Source organism: Bombina bombina, chromosome 1 (assembly GCF_027579735.1).
Source record: "Bombina bombina isolate aBomBom1 chromosome 1, aBomBom1.pri, whole genome shotgun sequence".
Taxonomy (NCBI): domain Eukaryota; kingdom Metazoa; phylum Chordata; class Amphibia; order Anura; family Bombinatoridae; genus Bombina; species Bombina bombina.
The window spans coordinates 1,176,283,426-1,176,307,847 of NC_069499.1; the positions used below are offsets into that span (position 1 = coordinate 1,176,283,426).

General features: G+C 39.8%; 1 protein-coding gene across 2 annotated transcripts in view; it reads left to right on the forward strand.

Moving 5' to 3' along the window:
- GOSR2 (golgi SNAP receptor complex member 2) overlaps window positions 1-5,803 on the forward strand; it is a 38,963-nt gene extending 33,160 nt beyond the window's left edge. For both annotated transcript variants that reach the window (XM_053699736.1, XM_053699737.1), the window contains one exon: window positions 1,583-5,803. In XM_053699736.1, the coding sequence (XP_053555711.1) occupies window positions 1,583-1,744 (162 nt within the window). In that variant the 3' untranslated portion in view covers window positions 1,745-5,803. The remainder of the gene's footprint in view (window positions 1-1,582) is intronic.
- The last annotated feature ends 18,619 nt before the right edge of the window (window positions 5,804-24,422 follow it).

A 24,422-nucleotide genomic window follows, 5' to 3' on the forward strand; every position in this document is an offset into this window, starting at 1 on the left:
GCTCCATAAATAAACCCTATGGCTGCCCGTGTTGTCCAAATAAATCCTCCTCCAGATCAACTTTAAAAACTGCTACCTACTTCTTTGTCAAAGCTTCAATATCGAACTCCCCTTACACAGGAGTAAGAGACATGTTGTTGGTAAGAAGGTGCATGGACAAGGAAGGTGGAGACGCGGGTGAACTTAGAGGTTGAAATTGGAAGAGATTTGCACTTTGGAAGAAGGAGCGGGCAATGCCTAGAAAGGGAGGGAGACAGAAAAGATTGAAGGAAATGGAAGGGGCAAGATAGAGGTATTCATGAATCAGCAAGGGGAAATCGTATATGTGAAAGAAACATAGGATGGAGAAAAAGGCAGACACAAGTGGGGATAAAAAGAAACACAGTAAAATGGTAGAAACTTCAATAGTCGGGGGAGATACAACACAGAGAAGAGATGAATGCGAGAAGTTGCATGAATAGGGGTATAAGAGATACGCACAGATTAGAAAGGGAGGTAGGAGGGAATCAAAATCTAAGGGGAACGTGTCAAAGGGAAACCTAAGAGCAATAGATGAAGGAGGCAAACATAAGGGATAGAGGATGCATGAAACATAAGGGGACATTTAAAATAAAAATTAAACTTTCGTGATTTGTTCTCTTGGTATCTTTTGTTGAAGATTAGGCTCAGGAGCAGCAATACAATAATTGAAGGTAGCTAAACAGATCTGGTGAGCCAATGACAAGTCACATATGTGCAGTCACCAATCGGCAGCTAGCTCCCAGCAGTGCATTGCTGTTCCTGTGCCTATGTAAGTATGCTCTTCAACAAACTAAGCTAATCTGATCATGAAAGTAATTTGGTGAGCTGTTTGTTCTGTCTGAATAATGTCAATTACATTTTGACTTTACTGTCCCTTTAGTAAGCAAGAGACTGGCCTTCTGGTGTACAACAGAAATCCAAGGGGGCAAGTGAATGAGATTCCCAAAAGCAGTGAGAGAGAGAACGGAGGGAGAGATACAGAGAAGATTATAATGATTACAAAAAATACTTGGCACTTTATGCTCACTGTGTGGTATACTTGGTCAAGGCCAGAACATTTCTTTTTATCAATCAAAGTGCAAAAAAAAATCTACATGAGTAATAACAAGAAATGATAGAATGGAAAACATTTATATTAGCCTCATTGCACAAGGTTACGTCTACAATAAAGCATACATTGCCCTAACAAAATCTGTAATGTTATAACGGTGATTTATGTAATCCTTATTCTGTATATAAAATCAACTAATCTAATAATAAAATGGTGTGAAGCTGTCATGGGAATCTAGGATAATTCCATATGTTCCCTTATTCTTTTATTTCTAGTAACCATGCCTACAGCCTAAAAGCCACACAAGAGCCCATACATAACAGATATTTAGTGCTTCACTTTACCTCTCAGCTCTGACAAATGTTCATATCACTTATACAGTCATCAAGTTTGTCTTTTTTTTCCCCCTCTAGAACTAGACAAGTGCTAACATATGCTTCCTCTTCTCAACCAACAGCAGTATTTTACATTGTCTTGAATATGTGTTAATATAATCCCTTTCTCCTGCAGGGGGCACAAAAGAAGATCCTGGACGTGGCTAACATGCTTGGACTTTCTAACACAGTTATGCGTCTGATTGAGAAGCGAGCATTTCAGGACAAGGCTATAATGATTGGTGGGATGGTGGTCACCTGCGTGATCATGGTTTTAGTGTTCAAGTATCTGACATGAAACATGCTCCCCTTTACACACCCTTCTGTCTCTGCTCTCTACACTTTCAACTGTGAAAACTCAATGCCTATGTTTGAGACAGAGGTGGAAGGCATCCCAAAAGAACTTGTTAAATGCAATGTTAACCACTGCACAGCAGGTAGTTCCACCAGGTGTATTTAATGATCTTCATTAAAATATATATATATATATATATATATATATATATATATATATATATATATATATATATATATATATATGTATATATGTATATGCTTATTTAAAATCCAGGAAACGAAAGGCCATGTTTCAGGTGATAACATCAGTTACAAAAGAAAAGCTATGACTAGGGACAGTGCAAGATATTGGGAAGCTAAATACATTCAGCTGGTAGATGGAAGGGTGTGGAGATATCTACAGAAGGTTATAGAGGAGAAAAGCATCATGCCAGACAGCCATAGAACAAATAATAGCTTGCAAGGGTGGTGGATAAACTTGAGGTTAGTAGTCTATAGGAGCATGAAGAATATGATGATGAAGTAGCAGAAGCTTTGGTGTACAAGAGAATGGGGTGAGGACATGCCCGTTAAATATAGAGATGTAGGGCCAGGAGGTAAATGTGCATTACAAGGCTGCTCTGAACAAAGAGTCAAAAGAAAACAGACATTCAGGATGGTATGGATTATAGAATTGTTTGCAGGTTATATGAACTAGGATATAAGAAAGAGGAAATACTAATATGGCAGCAGTTATAAGGCGAGTGCACATTGGCAAAGAATTGGAGGATAGAGCCTGTTCTATTTAATTGGGGGGTTGGCTTTAAACTTGGGGATATGGGAAGCAGATGTGTAGGGTCACATTGGGGCTAAAGTTCTGTTTATGGAAATTATACCTTTACCCATTAACAATGCTGCAATAAGCTCACTGCTTGCAAAAGGAAGTTTCCCATATATTAACCCCTTGCATGCAAATGCATATACACCTCTCTCCTGGAATGGAATAATGAGTGCACATCTATGCTGCTGCAGTGTTTGATGGCTCAGCAGGTGTCGGCATGCAGCCCATTTCTAATGCCTTATTTACATACTGTCAGGATCTATACACACGTGTGTATACGTAACAAAATGCTTTCAGGATCATGCTTACTGTGTGAACCAAGAGGAGCGATATGTAGAAACAAAACTGCATTTCCGTAAGATGTCTCTCATTCTTGTTTGTCCGGCACCTCATTTTTTTTGTGCCAAGGTTTCATATGCTACTATGTGCTGCTACACTGGTATATCCATCTCCCAGCAAGTTTTAACATGAAAGATTGGTCACCAAACCATTTACACATTCATGATTTGTGTGTTAGAGGAAATTATTTGTGAATAAATAAACTTTCTCATACCCTGCTTTGTAAAGTTAGTCACTCTGCACCAATAGAGCTGTGGGGGCTTCTATAAACCATTGTACATTGAATACCTATGTATCAGATGTGCACAATGGGTTTCCTAAAGTTAACATTTAATTTATTTTTAATGAATCGTTTCATGGGAAAAGAAGACATTTTACTTACAACTCCTTTGTATGACTGATAGAAACATTTTAAGTACAATGTCCCTTTTTCCTAATATGAGAGCTTCATTTTCTTGTTAAAAAATGTATGGGCATTAAACACGCAGTACATATAAGCGTAGTATTCCTCACCTCCCTCTAGTCCTACGTGCTGCCATATTGAAATCTATCACTAGATTCTAGTGCTGACCTGTTTGCACATTTAGGGCTTGATTACAAGTGGAGCGCTAAATTATAGCGCGTCTATAAATGGGCAAATTTGTGGCTGGTTATTAATAGCAATTAGCGCTCCAAAAATTAACCAGAGACCTGATCTGTGGTTAATTTTCTAAAAGTGCCCCAAATGCCATCAAAATAGAGGGCATTTATAGTTTATTTTAAAAAAAATACCCACTAGGCAGTTTTCGGGCTTTAAAGTTGGTGGGGGTGGGGTGTTAAAAAAAAAAAATTGGCACTGAAAATTGCCTTTACAACTGCGTGTTCCTATAGACCGCAATGTAAATATATGTATGATTATATACATATTTATGTGTATATACAAACATTAACACAAATATATATGTATATATTCATATACATATATATTTATATATATATATACACATATTAACACATAAATATATATTTAAAAATGCTGCCCATAGTTCCGCGACTTACCCCCTTCTACAAGCCTATGGAAGCGCGCTCTTATGAGCGCAATGCGTCCTAGCGAGCTCGCGTTTGCATTGCGATTTACTTGTAATACCAACGCACACTATAATGCGCTGGTATTACAAAGTGGAGCACTTATATCGCTTGCACGCAAACGATATTTATCGCTCCACAAATAATTCTAGCCCACAGTTTGCAGTAACTCTTCTTCAGATACCTGCAGTGTAACCTAGGTTCTATAATGATAGCACCCATGATTTGAGGGAGCTGTATGAAATGTATTTAGTGTCCCTTTATTTGAATAACTGTGATAATCTAGTAAGGCTGCAAACAAAATTCTATACAGTAATCACCTAAGCATTAAAAAATATAAACAGGGAAACAGCCGCATTAGTCTAGACTTTTTACTAAAAAAATAATAATGTTTAAATAGCAATATAATAATGTTTTACAGGTATTGATAATCAATTGTATATTAAGTAGTGTGTGTGTTATGTATGCCAGAACTAATGTAGTTGTGTTTTAATTACAACTGTTCAACTCTGCTGACTGCTTGGAAAATAATGTCCCCTATAGTACAGCAATCTCTTATTGCCTTACAGTTCAGTTCTGAATATCACAAAAGTGTTTTATTTTGTTCTTTTACCACATTTTAATTTATAATTAAAAAAGATGAACATTAAAGGTTAAAATGTTTTTAATACCAATGCCTATATTCCAACTGAAACATTTAAAACTAAATAAATATGTTACTTTTATCTACTCAAAGGTACAATCTGGTAGTAATCATAGCATTTTGATTATCTTTCGATTGTAGCTGCTGTTTTAAAAAAGTAGGTTTGGAATATTTATTTTTAACTAACCTACAACCAGTGTTCCCTCTAAGGCCAGTTTTGTGAGCAGCCCAGATGTGAAACAGTTAATAAGAGCAATTAGCAAACACTACACAATGCAGACTGCAAGGTGTGGTTCCCTTATTAACGGTTTCATTTATTGGCCGCTCAGAAAACTGACCTTAAAGGGAACACTGCCTACAACCTTCAATTCCTATATCAAAAGCTTTTAGTGTTGGTAAATTAGTGTATATATATATATTTTATAATAAAAGATTTATAATCCTAATCGGTAATGTCTGTTCCTCCGCCCCGTTCATTTCCTCTATTGGCTGGGCTGTGATGTATAGAGCAGTCGCATCCACTCTCTACATAGGCTTTAAAGGGGCTGGACTTCAAGACTGTCATATGACACACACGTTGATTGGATGTTCACTGGAATTGTCCTAAAAAACAAAAGTTCATCCAAGTGGGCTGGCATAACATTGCAATAGAGGCATTACCATATGTACTAATTTAACCCTTTCATAGATGGATTAAAATAAGATACACATATACTTTCTTTAATGACAAAGATTAAATATATGGAATTTGATTAGTTAAAGGGACAGTCGAGTCCAAAAAAAACTTTCATGATTTAAATAGGGCATGTCATTTTAAACAACTTCCAAATTAAATTTATCACCGATTTTGCTTTGTTCTCTTGGTATTCTTAGTTGAAAGCTAAACCTAGGAGGTTCATATGCCAATTTCTTAGACCTTGAAGACTGCCTCTAATCTGAATGCATTTTGACCACTAGAGGGCATTAGTTTATGTGTTTCATATAGATATCATTGAGCTCATGCACGTCAAGTGACCTAGGAGTGAACACTGATTGGCTAAAATGCAAGTCTGTCAAAATAACTGAAATAAGGGGCAGTCAGCAGAAGCTTAGATACAAGGTAATTACAGAGGTAAAACGTGTATTATTATAACTGTGTTGGTTATGCAAAACTGAGGAATGGGTAATAAAGGGATTGTCTTTCTTTTTATAAATTCTGGTGTTGACTGTCTCTTTAAGGTTTACCATCACTTTAAGTAGTAACTGAATGGTGCACACTTATCGAAGGACAAGCAAACAGTGTGTTTATGCACCAATCTGTGGCTTCTTTTATGGATAGCTGAAAAGGTAATACAGCCCTTAATAAAAAGCAGTCGTGTTTCAACAATGGCTAGATGGTGTGTTAGTTCTATACAGTCCAAACTAATTATTACTACAATTGTCCTTTAAAAAATATTCTAAATTACCCTCCCCCCATAGAGCTGTAATAAAAACTTAAAATTAAAAAAAGATCCCAGTCCATATAGCTGAGAGTTTGACAGCTTCAGCAAGAGCCAGCATTGCTTCATTCAGAAGTATAAGTAGAATGGAGCTAGTAGTTCACAGACAGAGGGGATTTACTAGAAATGTATAGGATAGTAGAGCGTTAGAGAAGTGCTGGCTGATTCAGTATCAGATCAATTTAAATACACCCTGGATCAAACTTCATGTTTCATTGATTACAGCTACTGCATGTTGTCTGATATGTGCCAGGAAGAGAAACTGTCATCAATTATCTGGGAAACCAGAAATCCGTGGCTTCATTACCCCTCAGGGGGATTAGAGTTTAGAATGTGTGCAGGAATGGGTATGATAATGGCTGTGTAACCGGTACAGATCAATACATTAAAGGGACATGAAATCCAAACAGTTTTTTATCAGATAGAGCAGGGGTGTCAAACTGGCGGCGTGCAACCTAATTTTGTGCGGCCCACGGTGCCTCCATGAAAAATAATAATTATAATATGCTTATTAATTAAAGAGCAAGTGCACTGATCATTTTTGCCCATTCCTTTCCATAAATGTTATCTTTAACTAAAAATCACATACTTTATATTTTATAACTATATATTTTATATGTATTTATTTTATATTATATACAACCGGTATATGTCACTATATAAACGGTGGTTCGCTATGCCGACAGCATTGTGATTCCCTATTTATAATGCAGTGGAAATGTTATACTATGCGCATGCTTATGCTAAGCTGTGAGTGCGCTTGGAACAGGGCTGCTAAAGAAAAAAAAAAGCACATACTCTGTGGGAGAGCAACTAGGTGGAGTGTGTGTGTCACCTTCTTAAAAGCATTAGAGCACGTTTCATCAAGCCAGAGTAAGTTACTTAGGAGTTACAGAACAGTCTTTTGAAATGTATGCAGTTATAGCAAACGCCACTTTGCACTTTATTTAGCAATGTAGGTAGTGTGTGGCCCACGTTGCACTTGTATGGAAAAATGAACCGCAACTCAAATGAGTTTGACACCCCTGAGATAGAGCATACAGTTTTAAACAACTTTCCAATTTACTTTTGTTAGCAAATTTGCTACTGGGAGCTAGCTGAACACAGGTGAGCCAATGGCAAAAAGCATATACAGCCACCAATCAGCATCTAGATCCCAGTAGTGCATTTCTGCTCCTGAGCCTAACTAAGTGCTAGATTACATGACTTTGGTAAAATGGGTTTGCTACTTGAAAAAAGTTATGTTATGTTTTGTTAAGTTGCGAGTCAATTTTCACTTACATATTACACAACACTTGTAGGTTAAATCCCTTGTTCTTGCTACTTCCATTTGGTCATAGGTAGAGACCGCTTGCTACATAATACAAACTTGTAGGGATTTGTAGTTCAAATGAGCTTCAGTCTCATATTTTGCTTATGTAACCATAGCAACAACTTGAGTTGCTTCAAGTCCATGTGCTAGTCGGAGTAGGGTAACTTCAGGAGCGTAGTAGCTGTAGCAATTTTAAATAAAATAGTTTTTTTGTAAGTTAAAATACATAATGAATGTATATTTATAAAAAGAACAGTTACACTTGCAATACCCTCTTATTATATAAATAAATCATTTTTCTAATTAATTTTTTTTTTTAAATAATTAACAAATAATTTATGCACATATCACACAAATATTTATTTAAAAAAAGTGCGTTGCAAATAATAATATTCATATGTTGTATTATTTTAAAACCATAGGTATATTTTACCAAGTCTCTAGTATTATTACTAACTCCATTATAGTATATATCTATTAAATTCAATTTGGTTTTGAGAAAAGAGTAATAAATGTAAGTTATAATGTTTTAAAAAAACTGTACAATCTTATATAGTTTACAGACACAAACCCATAAATTTATAAGCAATAACTTATAAATTTGTAGCGTTGTATGATATTTTAGCTGCAATGCATTCAGAAATCCCATTAAAAGTATAGTCAGCCATAACCTCTGGCCACTCTACAAGGGCTCTTGCTGCTATTTGTGGCAAGTGACATGTGATAGCTGATAGCTACTTGTAGCTTGTGCCAGGCTCGGATTGAACGTCGGGCATACCGGGCAAATGCCCGATGGGCTGTGCAGTAGTTTAGCCCTGCCCACCGCGACCGCATTATTTTATTATTTTTTTGTGTAACGATTATTTTTATTATGCTGCTTAATAATTAATGTATATGATATGCAACATTGCCATATAATACCGGCCGAAAACTGTCTGGTGGTGACTCGTACCAGCCAAGAGTTATCACCCTGCTGCCGTATATGGAGACTTCAAGTGGTGTGCCATGTCACGCACCAGTGTTCTAAAATCCTCAACCCTCTGATACAGCTCATCATGCGATGTTGGGCCGCTCGCGCATGCGCAGGGAGTGTCGCACACATGATGGAACAGCTGATGCACGCATTCCTATGGGTCCGGGAAAATTTTAAAATGCTGCACAATTTCCTGTTGGTGGGGTGGGCGGGAAAACAGTAACCACCGTCTCAGGCTGCAGCAGCAGAGACACACAGCACTGCCAGTGAGTCTAGTCTACAGACCAGCTCAGTCTGGAGATGGGCTAGTTGAGATTTGCAGCTACTTTGAAATAAAATCGTGAGTAAATGTTCCTTTAAAGAGCAGCCAGCCCATCTATCTGACATGCACTTTTAGTTAATGTTATGCACAATACAGGCATTCTTATGCTCTCATATTGTATTTGTTCCTACCACTTCTGCAGGAAGAGCATTCAATTTATCAACTGTTCTGTGTATAAACAAGTGCTTTAATAAATTACTCTTGGACCCATTACCATCTTACTTCAAATCATGACCTCTTGATCTGGTATTTACATCTAATGAAAAAAAAATTGCAGACTCTAGGGCACTTCAATAGTAGCTGTTACTTGAATTGTAATTACTCTGTTGCTACAATTGCTTCAAACAATAATTGTGGGTACTCCTGTAGTTGGATAGAAGCAAGTAAAGTAGCACTGTGGAGTAAATCCTTCTTAACTTGCAAAGCACTGGTGTTTTTTTTATATATATATATATATATATATATATATATATATACTAGTCCTAAAGCCCGTTCACACGGGCCATTTTTCGCAGTACAGCGGTCCCACCCCTTGCGCGCTCTCTCCCCCTCTCTTTTGTGCTCTCTCCCCCTCTCTTTTGCACTCTCTCCCCCTCTCTTTTGCGCTCTCTCTCGCTCCACCTCTCTTTTGCATACTCCCCCCTTCTCTTTTGCACTCTCTCTCGCTCTCTCTTTTGCTCTCCCCTTCTCTTTTGCTCTCTCCTCTCTTTTGCGCTTGCTCCACCTCTCTCTTGCTCCCTCTCTCCCCCTCTCTTTTGCTCCCTCTCTCCCCCTCTCTTTTGCGCGTTCTCTCTCCCCCTCTTTTGCGCTCTCTCCCCCTATTTTGCGCTCTCTCTCTCCCCCTCTTTTGCACTCTCTCTCTCCCCCTCTTTTGCGCTCTCTCTCTCCCCGTCTCTTTTGCTCTGTCTCTCTCCTTTTTTTGCTCTCTCTCTATCCCTCTTTTGCTCTCTCTCTCCCCCCTCTCTTTTGCTCTCTCTCCCCTCTCTTTTGCTCTCTCTCCCCTCTCTTTTGCTCTCTCTCCCCTCTCTTTTGCTCTCTCTCCCCTCTCTTTTGCTCTCTCTCCATCCCTCTCTTTTGCTCTCTCTCCATCCCTCTCTTTTGCTCTCTCTCCATCCCTCTCTTTTACTCTCTCCCTCCCCCTCTCTTTTGCTCTCTCTCTCCCCCTCTCTTTTGCTCTCTCTCTCCCCCTCTCTTTTGCTCTCTCTCTCCCCCTCTCTTTTGCTCTCTCTCTCCCCCTCTCTTTTGCTCTCTCTCTCCCCCTCTCTTCTGCTCTTTCCTATCTCTTTTTGTCTCTCTCCCTCTCTATTTCTCTCCCCTCTCTCACGTCAACTGTGCCCGGTCACGCCCCCACCCATGACTTTACCCGCCCGACCACGCCAACGTTCCCGTCCTGCCACGCCCATGCTCCTGCCGGCCAAGACCACTTTCGCCGCAAACAGCATGTCAGGTAAGGCCAGGTGTGTTTGTCCTTGTGCTGTTTCTACTGCGCACGACAGCTTCGGACAAACACAGTTTGCCTTTTATATTATAGGATATATATATTTATTTATAGAATATATATTTTCACTTTCTTTATATCCCTCTCCTACACTTTCATTTTATTATTAAAGTTCACCTTGAAATTTGGCTACTTTGTTGCTATTTTATGAATATTCTGTGCTGTGAATCTTCACTGATCCATTACATAAAGCACACAGGCCACCCATTCTAATATCTTGGAATTATTTTGTGCAGTGTTATTTTTTTATTCCAATCCCATAGAATAACTGTTAAAAAAAAACATTCAGATTAGTAAACAAAATGACAGCAAAATCAAGTTAAAGGGATGGTCAACTCCAGAATTTAAATTTTTAAAAATATAGAAAATCCCTTTATTACCCATTCCCCAGTTTTGCATAATCAACACAGTTATATTAATATACTTTCTCTTGTAAGGTGTATCCAGTCCACGGGTTCATCCATTACTTGTGGGATATTCTCCTTCCCAACAGGAAGTTGCAAAGAGGACACCCACAGCAGAGCTGTCTATATAGCTCCTCCCCTAACCCCCACCCCCAGTCATTCTCTTTGCAGCTCTCGACAAGATAGGAAGTATAAAGAGATATGTGGGGATTTAGTGTAGTTTTGCCTTCAATCAAGAGTTTATTTTTAAACGGTGCCAGCGTTGTACTGTTTTACTCTCAGGCAGAAATTAGAAGAAGAGTTCTGCCTGGAGGTTGATGATCTTAGCGGTTTGTAACTAAGGTCCATTGCTGTTCTCACACATAACTGAAGAGTATGGGATAACTTCAGTTGGGGGAACGGTCTGCAGATTACCTGCTTTGAGGTATGTTCAGTACTTTTATTTCTAGAGAAAGGATAAGTTCTAGAAAAGGCTGACAGAACCTTGTGTATATTGAGGTAAGCTAGATGCAGTGATTTTGCAACGACTGGGATCATGCTTACAAAGTGGGTTAATACTCATATTAATTAGTGACAAAACGTTTACATGTTTCATAAATGGGACGTTTTTTTCTCCGAATGTGATAATTCTTTATTTGGGGCCTAGTTTTCCACATTAGTCAGATACTCCTAGGAGTCTTTCCTTAAGGCCCCTCTGACATCGAGTACAGGGTGGGAGGGGCCTATTTTCACGCTTTAGTTGCGCAGTTTCTTTCAGACTGAGACATACAGCTTCCCTAGAGGAGTCCTCTTGCATCTGAGGACCACTATAGAGGACTTATTTCTTCACTAATCGTATTTGAGGGCAGGTAGGAGCCACAGCAGAGCTGTGGCAAGGTGCTTAGCTATCTTTTACCGGTGGTTGACGTTTTTTAAATCCGGTTTTGGGGCTAAGGGGTTAATCATCCATTTGCAAGTGGGTGCAATGTTGCTTCAGTCCCTTACTCACACTGTAAATATTTCGAAGTCTTTACTACATTTTAACACTGTTTTGCAGTTTGTGTTAGTTTTTTTCTCTTAAAGGCACAGTACCGTTTTTGTTTAATTGCTGTTTCACATTTATTAAAGTGTTTTCCAAGCTTGCTGGTGTCATTACTAGTCTGTTAAACATGTCTGACATAGAGGAAACTCCTTGTTCAATATGTTTAGAAGCCATTGTGGAACCCCCTCTTAGAATGTGTACCAAATGTACTGAAGTATCTATAAACTATAAAGACCATATTATGGCTTTTAAAGATTTATCACCAGAGAATTCTCAGACTGAAAAGAGGGAGGTTATGCCATCTAGCTCTCCCCATGTGTCAGAACCTATAACTCCCGCCCAAGTGACGCCAAGTACATCTAGCGCGTCTAATTCTTTTACCTTACAGGACATGGCGGCAGTTATGAATTCTACCCTCACTGAGGTATTGTCCAAACTGCCAAGGTTACAAGGAAAGCGAGACAGCTCTGGGGCTAGAACAAATACAGAGCTTTCTGACGCTTTAATAGCTGTGTCCGATATACCCTCACTAGGCTCCGAAGCCGGTGCAAGGGAGTTTCTATCTGAGGGTGACATTTCAGATTCAGGGAAGGTTTTACTTCAGTCCGATTCTGAAATGACAGCGTTTAAATTTAAGCTCGAACACCTCCGCTTATTGCTCAGGGAGGTTTTAGCGACTCTGGATGACTGTGACCCCATTGTGGTTCCAGAGAAATTGTGTAAAATGGACAAATACTTTGCAGTGCCTGTTTACACTGATGTTTTTCCAGTCCCTAAGAGGTTTTCAGAAATTATTACTAAGGAATGGAATAGACCAGGTGTGCCGTTCTCTCCCCCTCCTGCTTTTAAAAAGATGTTTCCCATAGATGTCGCCATACGGGACTCGTGGCAGACGGTCCCTAAGGTGGAGAGAGCTGTTTCTACCCTAGCTAAGCGTACAACTATCCCTGTCGAGGACAGTTGTGCTTTCCTAGATCCTATGGATAAAAAATTGGAGGGTCTCCTTAAGAAATTTTTTATTCATCAAGGTTTTATTCTCCAGCCTCTTGCATGCATTGCTCCAGTTACTGCTGGAGCGGCTTTTTGGTTCGAGTCTCTTGAGGAGGCTCTACAGGTGGAGACCCCGTTAGATGATATCTTAGACAGGATTAAAGCTCTTAAGTTAGCTAATTCCTTTATATCTGACGCCGTTTTTCATTTAACCAAGCTAACGGCTAAGAATTCAGGTTTTGCCATTCTGGCACGTAGGGCGCTATGGCTTAAGTCCTGGTCAGCAGACGTTACTTCAAAGTCTAAGCTTCTTAACATCCCCTTCAAAGGACAGACCCTATTCGGGCCTGGCCTGAAGGAGATCATCTCTGACATTACCGGAGGAAAAGGTCACGCCCTTCCTCAGGATATGTCCAATAAATTAAGGACCAAACAGAATAATTTTCGTTCCTTTCGAAACTTCAAGGGTGGCGCAGCTTTGGCTTCCTCTAATGCAAAACAAGAGAGAAATTTCGCCCAGTCCAAACCAGTCTGGAGACCTAACCAGACTTGGAACAAATGGAAGCAGGTCAAAAAGCCTGCTGCTGCCTCTAAGACAGCATGAAGGGGTAGCCCCCGATCCGGGACCGGATCTAGTCGGGGGCAGACTTTCTCTCTTCGCCCAGGCTTGGGCAAGAGACGTCCAGGATCCCTGTGCACTAGAGATTGTTTCCCAGGGATATCTTCTGGAATTCAAAGGTTCATCTCCAAAGGGGAGATTTCATCTCTCACAACTATCTGCAAACCAGATAAAGAGAGAGGCATTCTTACGTTGCGTTCAAGACCTACTGGTTATGGGAGTGATCCACCCAGTTCCAAGAGAGGAACAGGGGCAGGGTTTCTATTCAAACCTGTTTATAGTTCCCAAAAAAGAGGGAACTTTCAGACCAATCTTGGATCTCAAGATCCTAAACAAATTTCTCAGGGTCCCATCCTTCAAGATGGAGACAATCCGAACCATCCTCCCTATGATCCAGGAGGGTCAATATATGACTACCGTGGACTTAAAGGATGCTTATCTCCACATTCCGATTCACAGAGAGCATCATCAGTTCCTCAGGTTCGCCTTCCTAGACAGGCATTACCAGTTTGTGGCTCTTCCCTTCGGGTTAGCCACGGCGCCAAGAGTCTTTACAAAGTTTCTGGGGTCCCTACTGGTGGTCCTAAGGCCGCGGGCATAGCAGTGGCTCCTTACCTAGACGACATCTTGATCCAGGCATCGACTCTTCAAATCGCCAAGTCCCATACGGACATTGTTCTGGCCTTTCTGAGGTCTCACGGGTGGAAGGTGAACGTAGAAAAGAGTTCTCTCTCCCCTCTCTCAAGAGTTTCCTTCCTAGGGACTCTGATAGATTCAGTAGAAATGACATTTTTTCTGACAGAGTTCAGGATATCAAAGCTGCTAACTTCCTGCCGTGCTCTTCATTCCATTTCTCGGCCGTCAGTGGCTCAGTGTATGGAAGTAATCGGCCTAATGGTAGCGGCAATGGACATAGTTCCGTTTGCCCGCCTACATCTCAGACCACTGCAACTTTGAATGCTCAATCAGTGGAATGGGGACTACACAGATTTGTCTCCTCTGCTAAATCTGGATCAAGAGACCAGGGATTCTCTTCTCTGGTGGTTATCATGGGTCCATCTGTCCAGGGGAATGAGCTTCCGCAGGCCAGAGTGGACTATAGTGACAACAGATGCCAGCCTTCTGGGCTGGGGTGCGGTCTGGAACTCCCTGAAAGCTCAGGGTTCGTGGACTCAGGAGGAAGCCCTCCTCCCAATAAACATTCTGGAATTGAGAGCGATATCCAATGCTCTTCAGGCATGGCCTCAACTGGCTGCGGTCAGGTTCATCAGATTTCAGTCGGACAACATCACGACTGTAGCCTATATCAACCATCAGGGGGGAACAAGGAGTCCCCTAGCAATGATGGAGGTTTCCAAGATAATTCTATGGGCAGAGGCTCACTCTTGCCATCTTTCAGCTATCCATATCCCAGGAGTAGAGAACTGGGAGGCAGATTTTCTAAGTCGGCAGACCTTTCATCCGGGGGAGTAGGAACTCCATCCGGAGGTATTTGCCCAGCTAATTCAACTATGGGGCAAACCAGAACTGGATATGATGGCGTCTTGTCAGAATGCCAAGCTTCCTTGTTACGGGTCCAGGTCAAGGGATCCCCAGGCAGCACTGATAGATGCTCTAGCAGTGCCCTGGTCCTTCAGCCTGGCTTATGTGTTTCCACCATTTCCACTCCTCCCTCGTCTGATTGCCAAGATCAAGCAGGAGAGAGCTTCAGTGATTTTGATAGCACCTGCGTGGCCACGCAGAACTTTGTATGCAGATCTGGTGGACATGTCATCCTTTCCACATGGACTCTGCCGCTGAGGCAGGACCTTCTACTCCAAGGTCCATTCAAACATCCAAATCTAATTTCTCTGCGTCTGACTGCTTGGAGATTGAACGCTTGATTTTATCAAAACGTGGTTTCTCCGAGTCGGTCATTGATACCTTGATTCGGGCTCGAAAGCCTGTCACCAGGAAAATCTATCATAAGATATGGTGTAAATCCAAGGGTTACTCATGGAGTAAGGTCAGGATTCCTAGGATTTTATCTTTTCTCCAAGAAGGATTGGAAAAGGGATTATCAGCTAGTTCCTTAAAGGGACAGATCTCTGCTCTGTCTATTCTTTTGCACAAGCAGATGTTCCAGACGTTCAGGCATTTTGTCAGGCTTTAGTTAGAATCAAGCCTGTGTTTAAACCTGTTGCTCCGCCATGGAGTTTAAATTTAGTTCTTAAAGTTTTTCAAGGGGTTCCGTTTGAACCTTTGCATTCCATAGATATCAAGCTTTTATCTTGGAAAGTTCTGTTCTTAGTAGCTATTTCTTTGGCTCGAAGAGTTTCTGAGCTATCTGCCAGTGTGATTCCCCTTATCTGATCTTCCATGCAGATAAGGTAGTTTTGCGTACCAAACCTGGGTTTCTTCCTAAGGTGGTATCTAATAAGAATATCAATAAGGAAATTGTGGTTCCGTCACTGTGTCCTAATCCTTCTTCAAAGGAGGAACGTCTGTTGGGCCTAGCTAGATTATAAATTTAGCACATTTACTCTGGGAGCTTGCTCTTTAAGGGTTGCTGTATTGATTCTCTGTTAAAGTAAGATTGTTTAAGTATTATAGTTAGCTAACCAAGGTAGTTAGGCAAACAAGGTTTTGGGGTAACCAAGGGGAAATATATTTTATACTTTTAAGTTAAAATTTTTATTAAGAATGTGTGAGAATCTCATTCAGTGTACAGCTTGCCACATGTTTGCATCACTGGAGCAGCCGCTTCTGGGATTATATGTTTGTGGCAAGTGTGAGCATATTGTCTCTTTAGAAACTCGTATTGGGGATCTGGAGGAACGAATTGCAACACTACATGAAATTCAGACACTTGAAAGGGAAATGGATAGGACTGAGCTGGTTGTTAATGGTTCCAGCAGTGGGAATGGGGAGGATTCAGATGAGGAGACTCCAGGATGTAGCTGGGTCACAGTCAGAGGGCGAAGTAAAGGTAAGCGGAAGAGACAGGCCAGTTCTGAGCTGGTACACCCCAATAGATTTGCCAGATTAAGTGAAGATGTTGGGGATATCAGTTCAGGGGTGGCAGTGTCAGAGAGGGCTGTGTTGCCTAGTATAGTGAACAGTCCTTTAGCTGTGGAAGAGGAGCATACTATGGTGGGCAGTCCTTCATTCATGGAAGAGGGGCATACAAGTCAGGGCCAGAGGCAGATGTTGGTGGTAGGAGACTCTATTATTAGGAAGGTTGATAGGGTAATTTGTCATCCAGACCCTTTACATAGAACAGTTTGCTGTCTTCCAGGGGCTCGTGTTAGGCATATTGTAGAGTGTATTGATAGATTGTTAGAGGGATGTGCGTCTGATCCTGCAGTCATGGTGCATATTGGTACTAAAGAAGGAATCGGTGGGAGATGGAGAGTCCTAAAAAATTAATTTAGGGAGTTAGGTAGCAAGCTTAAAGGAAGGACCTCCAAAGTAATATTTTCTGAGATATTACCAGTGCCGTGTGCTAATTCAGTAAGGCAGAAGGAGTTAAGGTCTGTTAATTCATGGCTAAAAACATGGTGTAAAAATGAGGGGTTTGACTTTTTAGAACACTGGGCTGATTTTTCACTAGGGTACAATTTGTACAGTAAGGATGGATTGCACCTGAATGACATGGGTGCAGGTGTGTTGGGGGAAAGGATGGTAGCACGTTTAGAGAACCATTTAAACTAGGCAAAGGGGGGGGAGGGTCAGTTAGAACAAAATAGAACAGAGAGATCAGTCTGTGAATATGACAATCCCTTAATATCTCAAGGAAGGGATGACTTAAGAAATGTCACATTAGAAAATATAGAGGAAAGCACACCAAGTAGCAGCAGAAAGCACATGAAAATTAAATGTATGACAACAAATGCAAGAAGCATGACAGGTAAAATGGGGGAGCTGACGCTCTTAGTTGCAGAAGAGGACTATGATGTTATCAGTATAACTGAAACTTGGTGGGATGATTCACATGACTGGGCAGTTAACTTAGAGGGGTATACATTATTTAGGAGGGACAGGAATAATAAAAGGGGTGGAGGAATCTGCATGTATATTAAACCTAGCCTTCAACCTACAATAAGGGAAGATATTTATGATACAAGTGACAATGTAGAGACCCTGTGGGTTGAAATAAAGAGTGGGGGGAAAAATCCTAAAAAAATATTACTAGGAACATGCTACAAGCCTCCCAACATTAGTGACCCGGAGGAAACTCAACTACTTATCCAAATAGGTAAGGCTGCTAATAACAGTGCTGTAATTATGGGAGATTTTAACTACCCTGATATAAACTGGGCCAATGAAACTTGTAATTCAGCTAAGAGGGATAGATTTTTAAATGTTCTCAGGGATAACTTCTTGTCACAATTAATAGAGGAACCAACTAGGAGTAAAGCTATATTGGATTTAGTACTATCAAACAATACAGATATAATATCAAACATAGAAGTTAAAGAACATTTGAGTAACAGTGATCATAACATGGTCACATTTGAAATCTATTTTCAAATGCAGTGTTTTAAAGGCTTAACTAAGACTTTTAATTTCAAGAAAGCAAAATTCAAAGATTTAAGGAAATCATTAAATAATATAAATTGGGACAATGTATTTTCTAATAAAAATACAGAGAATAAATGGATAATATTTAAAAATGTGTTAAATAAATATACATATCAACACATACCATATGGTTATAAAAATAAAAATAAAAAAACAAAGCCGTTATGGCTAAATAAAAATGTGTTAAGAGAAATTAGGAAAAAACGTAGGGCATTTAAATTATTAAAAGAAAATAGTACAGACTCAGCATACAATATTTATAAAGAATGTAACAAAGCATGCAAAAAAGCAATCAAATTAGCCAAAATTGAAAATGAAAAATTAATTGCCAAGGATTCTAAGTCTAACCCTAAAAGGTTCTTTAAGTACATAAATAGCAAAAAATCTAAGAAGGATAATATAGGTACATTAAAATGCGTGGAGGGTAGCATGATAAATAATGACAGGGAGAAGGCTGAGGTACTAAACCAGTTTTTTTCTTCAGTATACACAAGAGAGGAACCATTGAATGATACTTTGGAACAGAATAGAACATGCCAGTCCATACCACTAACTGGGTTTTGTTTAGAGAATATCAGGAAAAAAATGGAAAATATTAAGGTAAATAAAACTCCAAGCCCAGATGGAATACACCCAAGGGTGTTAAGGGAACTTAGCACTGTTATAGACAAACCTTTACTCTTAATTTTTCAAGACTCATTATCCTCAGGCATGGTACCCCAGGATTGGCGTAAAGCTGATGTGGTGCCACTCTTCAAAAAGGGAAGCAGGGATGATCCAGGAAGCTATAGACCAGTTAGTCTGACATCAATAGTGGGGAAGATATTTGAAGGGATTATATTGATGAGCATATTCGTGTAAACAAGATTATGAGTTCTAATCAGCATGGCTTTAGGAGAAATAGATCATGTCAAACTAATCTAATTAGATTCTATGAGGAAGTAAGTAAAAATATAGATAAAGGGGAATCAGTTGATGTGATATACTTAGATTTTGCAAAGGCATTTGATACAGTGCCACATGAGAGATTAATGCACAAAATTAAGGGACTGGGAATAGCTGAAAATGTTAGCTCATGGATAAATAACTGGATAAAAGATAGGGAGCAACGAGTAGTAGTAAATGGATCATACTCAGATTGGACAAAGGTAATCAGTGGTGTCCCCCAGGGATCAGTACTGGGCCCTGTTCTTTTTAATATTTTTATAAATGACTTGGAGCAAGGATTAAATAGCAACATCTCTATTTTTGCAGATGATACTAAGTTAAGTAAGGTCATAAGGTCAGAGCAGGACGAACTCTCTTTGCAAAGGGATTTGCTAAAATTAGAACTATGGGCAAGTGAATGGAAAATGAGATTTAATACGGAAAAATGCAAGGTTCTACATTTTGGAAGTAAAAATAAGCAGGCTACGTATTTTTTAAATGGGACAAGACTTAGCCAAACACAGGAGGAAAGGGATTTGGGAGTAGTAATAGATAACAAGCTAAAGATGGGTGCACAATGCAGGGCAGCGGCTTTAAAGGCCAATAAGATACTAGCATGTATTAAAAGAGGCATTGATTCAAGGGAGGAAAGCATAATTCTGTCATTATAAAAAGCCCTGGTAAGACCTCACCTTGAGTTTGGAGTGCAGTTCTGGGGACCAATTGCTAAAAAAGATATTGCAGAACTAGAAAAAGTTCAGAGAAGGGCCACAAAGCTAATAAGGGGATTGGAGAAATTAACCTATGAGGAGAGGCTAGCCAAACTGGGTCTGTTTTCTTTAGAAAAAAGGCGCTTGAGAGGTGACATGATTACTTTATATAAATATATTCAAGGCCCATATACAGAGATGGCAGAAGCTCTGTTTATTCCAAGAAAATTGTTTCTGACAAGAGGTCATAATTTAAGGTTGGAGGAAAGGAGATTTAATCTCCTGCAACGGAAACGTTTTTTCACTGTAAGAGCAATAAAATTGTGGAACTCATTACCAAAGGAGGTAGTGAATGCCAATACCATAGATTCATTTAAAAATAGTCTGGATAAATTTCTGTATATAAACAAAATTCATGGATATGATTGCTAGTATTAAATGGGTCACATTTTAATGGGGTTATTTAAGCTTAACTGGAGCTTTTTGTAAGTATTTTAGATTTGTATAGGTTGAACTCGATGGACTTCAGTCTTTTTTCAACCTTATCTACTATGTTACTATGTTACAATCTTGACGTGGTTCGTGCTTTAAAGTTTTATTTACAAGCTACTCAAGATTTTCGTCAAACATCTGCATTGTTTGTTGTCTACTCTGGGAGGAGGAGAGGCCAAAAGGCTTCGGCAACTTCTCTTTCTTTTTGGCTGAGAAGCATAATCCAGTTAGCTTATGAGACTGCTGGCCAGCAGCCTCCTGAAAGAATTACAGCTCATTCTACTAGAGCGGTAGCTTCCACTTGGGCTTTTAAACATGAGTCCTCTGTTGAACAGATTTGTAAGGCGGCGACTTGGTCTTCGCTTCATACTTTTTCTAAATTCTACAAATTTGATACTTTTGCTTCCTCGGAGGCTATTTTTGGGAGAAAGGTCTTGCAGGCAGTTGTGCCTTCCGTTTAAGTTCCTGCCTTGTCCCTCCCTTCATCCGTGTCCTAAAGCTTTGGTATTGGTATCCCACAAGTAATGGATGAACCCGTGGACTGGATACACCTTACAAGAGAAAACAAAATTTATGCTTACCTGATAAATTTCTTTCTCTTGTGGTGTATCCAGTCCACGGCCCGCCCTGTCACTTTAAGGCAGGTGTTTTTATTTTTAAAACTACAGTCACCACTGCACCCTATAGTTTCTCCTTTCTTTCATGTAATTAGCAAGAGTCCATGAGCTATTGACGTATGGGATATACATTCCTACCAGGAGGGGCAAAGTTTCCCAAACCTCCAAATGCCTATAAATACACCCCTCACCACACCCACAAATCAGTTTTACAAACTTTGCCTCCTATGGAGGTGGTGAAGTAAGTTTGTGCTAGATTCTACGTTGATATGCGCTCCGCAGCAGGTTGGAGCCCGGTTTTCCTCTCAGCGTGCAGTGAATGTCAGAGGGATGTGAGGAGAGTATTGCCTATTTGAATTCAATGATCTCCTTCTACGGGGTCTATTTCATAGGTTCTCTGTTATCGGTCGTAGAGATTCATCTCTTACCTCCCTTTTCAGATTGACGATATACTCTTATTTATATACCATTACCTCTGCTGATTTTCGTTTCAGTACTGGTTTGGCTTTCTACAACATGTAGATGAGTGTCCTGGGGTAAGTAAGTCTTATTTTCTGTGACACTCTAAGCTATGGTTGGGCACTTTTTTATAAAGTTCTAAATATATGTATTCAAACATTTATTTGCCTTGACTCAGGATGTTCAACATTCCTTATTTCAGACAGTCAGTTTCATATTTGGGATAATGCATATGAATAAATCAATTTTTTTCTTACCTTAAAATTTGACTTTTTCCCTGTGGGCTGTTAGGCTCGCGGGGGCTGAAAATGCTTCATTTTATTGCGTCATTCTTGGCGCCAATTTTTTTTTTCTGTTTCCGGCGTCATACGTGTCGCCGGAAGTTGCGTCATTTTTGACATTCTTTTGCGCCAAAAGTGTCGGCGTTCCGGATGTGGCGTCATTTTTGGCGCCAAAAGCATTTAGGCGCCAAATAATGTGGGCGTCATTTTTGGCGCTAAAAAAAAAAATATGGGCGTCACTATTGTCTCCACATTATTTAAGTCTCATTTTTTATTGCTTCTGGGTGCTAGAAGCTTGTTCACTGGCATTTTTTCCCATTCCTGAAACTGTCATTTAAGGAATTTGATCAATTTTGCTTTATATGTTGTTTTTTCTATTACATATTGCAAGATGTCCCACGTTGAAACTGAGTCAGAAGATACTTCTGGAAAATCGCTGCCTGGGGCTGGAGCTACCAAAGCTAAGTGTATCTGCTGTAAACTTATGGTATCTGTTCCTCCAGCTGTTGTTTGTACTGTTTGTCATGACAAACTTGTTAATGCAGATAGTATTTCCTTTAGTACTGTTACATTACCTGTTGCTGTTCTGTCAACATCTAATACTCAGAGTGTTCCTGATAACATAAGAGATTTTGTTTCTAAATCCATTAAGAAGGCTATGTCTGTTATTCCTCCTTCTAGTAAACGTAAAAAGTCTTTTAAAACTTCTCATTTTTCAGATGAATTTTTAAATGAACATCATCATTCTGATTCTGATAATGGTTCTTCTGGTTCAGAGGATTCTGTCTCAGAGGTTGATGCTGATAAATCGTCATATTTATTTAAAATAGAATTTATTCGTTCTTTACTTAAAGAAGTCCTAATTGCATTAGAAATTGAGGATTCTGGTCCTCTTGATACTAAATCTAAACGTTTAGATAAGGTTTTTAAATCTCCTGTAGTTATTCCAGAAGTTTTTCTGTCCCTAGTGCTATTTCTGAAGTAATTTCCAGGGAATGGAATAATTTGGGTAATTCATTTACTCCTTCTAAACGTTTTAAGCAATTATATCCTGTGCCATCTGACAGATTAGAGTTTTGGGACAAAATCCCTAAGGTTGATGGGGCTGTCTCTACTCTTGTTAAACGTACTACTATTCCTATGGCAGATGGTACTTCTTTTAAGGATCCTTTAGATAGGAAAATTGTATCCTTTCTAAGAAAAGCTTACTTGTGTTCAGGTAATCTTCTTAGACCTGCTATATCTTTAGCGGATGTTGCTGCAGCTTCATCTTTTTGGTTAGAAGCTTTAGCTCAACAAGTAACAGATCATAATTCTCATAGCATTATTATTATTCTTCAACATGCTAATAATGTTATTTGTGATGCCATCTTTGATATCATTAGAGTTGATGTCAGGTATATGTCTCTAGCTATTTTAGCTAGAAGAGCTTTATGGCTTAAAACTTGGAATGCTGATATGTCTTCTAAGTCTACTCTGCTTTCCCTTTCTTTCCAGGGTAATAATCGTTTTCGTTCCTTTCGTCACAACAAGGAACAAAAACCTGATCCTTCATCCTCAGGAGCGGTATCAGTTTGGAAACCATCTCCAGTCTGGAATAAATCCAAGCCTTTTAGAAAATCAAAGCCAGCTCCTAAGTCCACATGAAGGTGCGGCCCTCATTCCTGCTCAGCTGGTAGGGGGCAGATTACGTTTTTTCAAAGAAATTTGGATCAATTCCGTTCACAATCTTTGGATTCAGAACATTGTTTCAGAAGGGTACAGAATTGGCTTCAAGATAAGGCCTCCTGCAAAGAGATTTTTTCTTTCCCGTGTCCCAGTAAACCCAGCGAAGGCTCAAGCATTTCTGAAATGTGTTTCAGATCTAGAGTTGACTGGAGTAATTATGCCAGTTCCAGTTCTGGAACAGGGACTGGGGTTTTATTCAAATCTCTTCATTTTACCAAAGAAGGAAAATTCCTTCAGACCAGTTCTGGATGTAAAAATATTGAATCGTTATGTAAGGATACCAACATTCAAAATGGTAACTGTAAGGACTATCCTGCCTTTTGTTCAGCAAGGGCATTATATGTCCACAATAGATTTACAGGATGCATATCTGCATATTCCGATTCATCCAGATCACTATCAGTTTCTGAGATTCTCTTTCCTAGACAAGCATTACCAGTTTGTGGCTCTGCCGTTTGGCCTAGCTACAGCTCCAAGAATTTTTTACGAAGGTTCTCGGTGCCCTTCTGTCTGTAATCAGAGAACAGGGTATTGTGGTATTTCCCTATTTGGATGATATATTGGTATTTGCTCAGTCTTCACATTTAGCAGAATCTCATACGAATCGACTTGTGTTGTTTCTTCAACATCATGGTTGGAGGATCAATTTACCAAAAAGTTCATTGATTCCTCAGACACAGGTAACCTTTTTAGGTTTTCAGATAGATTCAGTGTCCATGACTCTATCTTTGACAGACAAGAGACGTCTAAAATTGATATCAGCTTGTCGAAACCTTCAGTCACAATCATTCCCTTCGGTAGCCTTATGCATGGAAATTCTAGGTCTTATGACTGCTGCATCGGACGCGATCCCCTTTGCTCATTTTCACATGCGGCCTCTTCAGCTCTGTATGTTGAACCAGTGGTGCAGGGATTACACAAAGATATCTCCATTAATATCTTTAAAACCGATTGTACGACACTCTCTGACGTGGTGGACAGATCACCATCGTTTAGTTCAGGGGGCTTCTTTTGTTCTTCGGACCTGGACTGTAATTTCAACAGATGCAAACCTTACAGGTTGGGGAGCTGTGTGGGGGTCTCTGACAGCACAAGGGGTTTGGGAATCTCAGGAGGTGAGATTACCAATCAATATTTTGGAACTCCGTGCAATTTTCAGAGCTCTTCAGTCTTGGCCTCTTCTAAAGAGAGAATCGTTCATTTGTTTTCAGACAGACAATGTCACAACTGTGGCATACATCAATCATCAAGGAGGGACTCACAGTCCTCTGGCTATGAAAGAAGTATCTCGAATTCTGGTATGGGCAGAATCCAGCTGCTGTCTAGTTTCTGCGGTTCTTATCCCAGGTATAGACAATTGGGAAGCGGATTATCTCAGTTGCCAAACGTTACATCCGGGCGAATGGTCTCTTCACCCA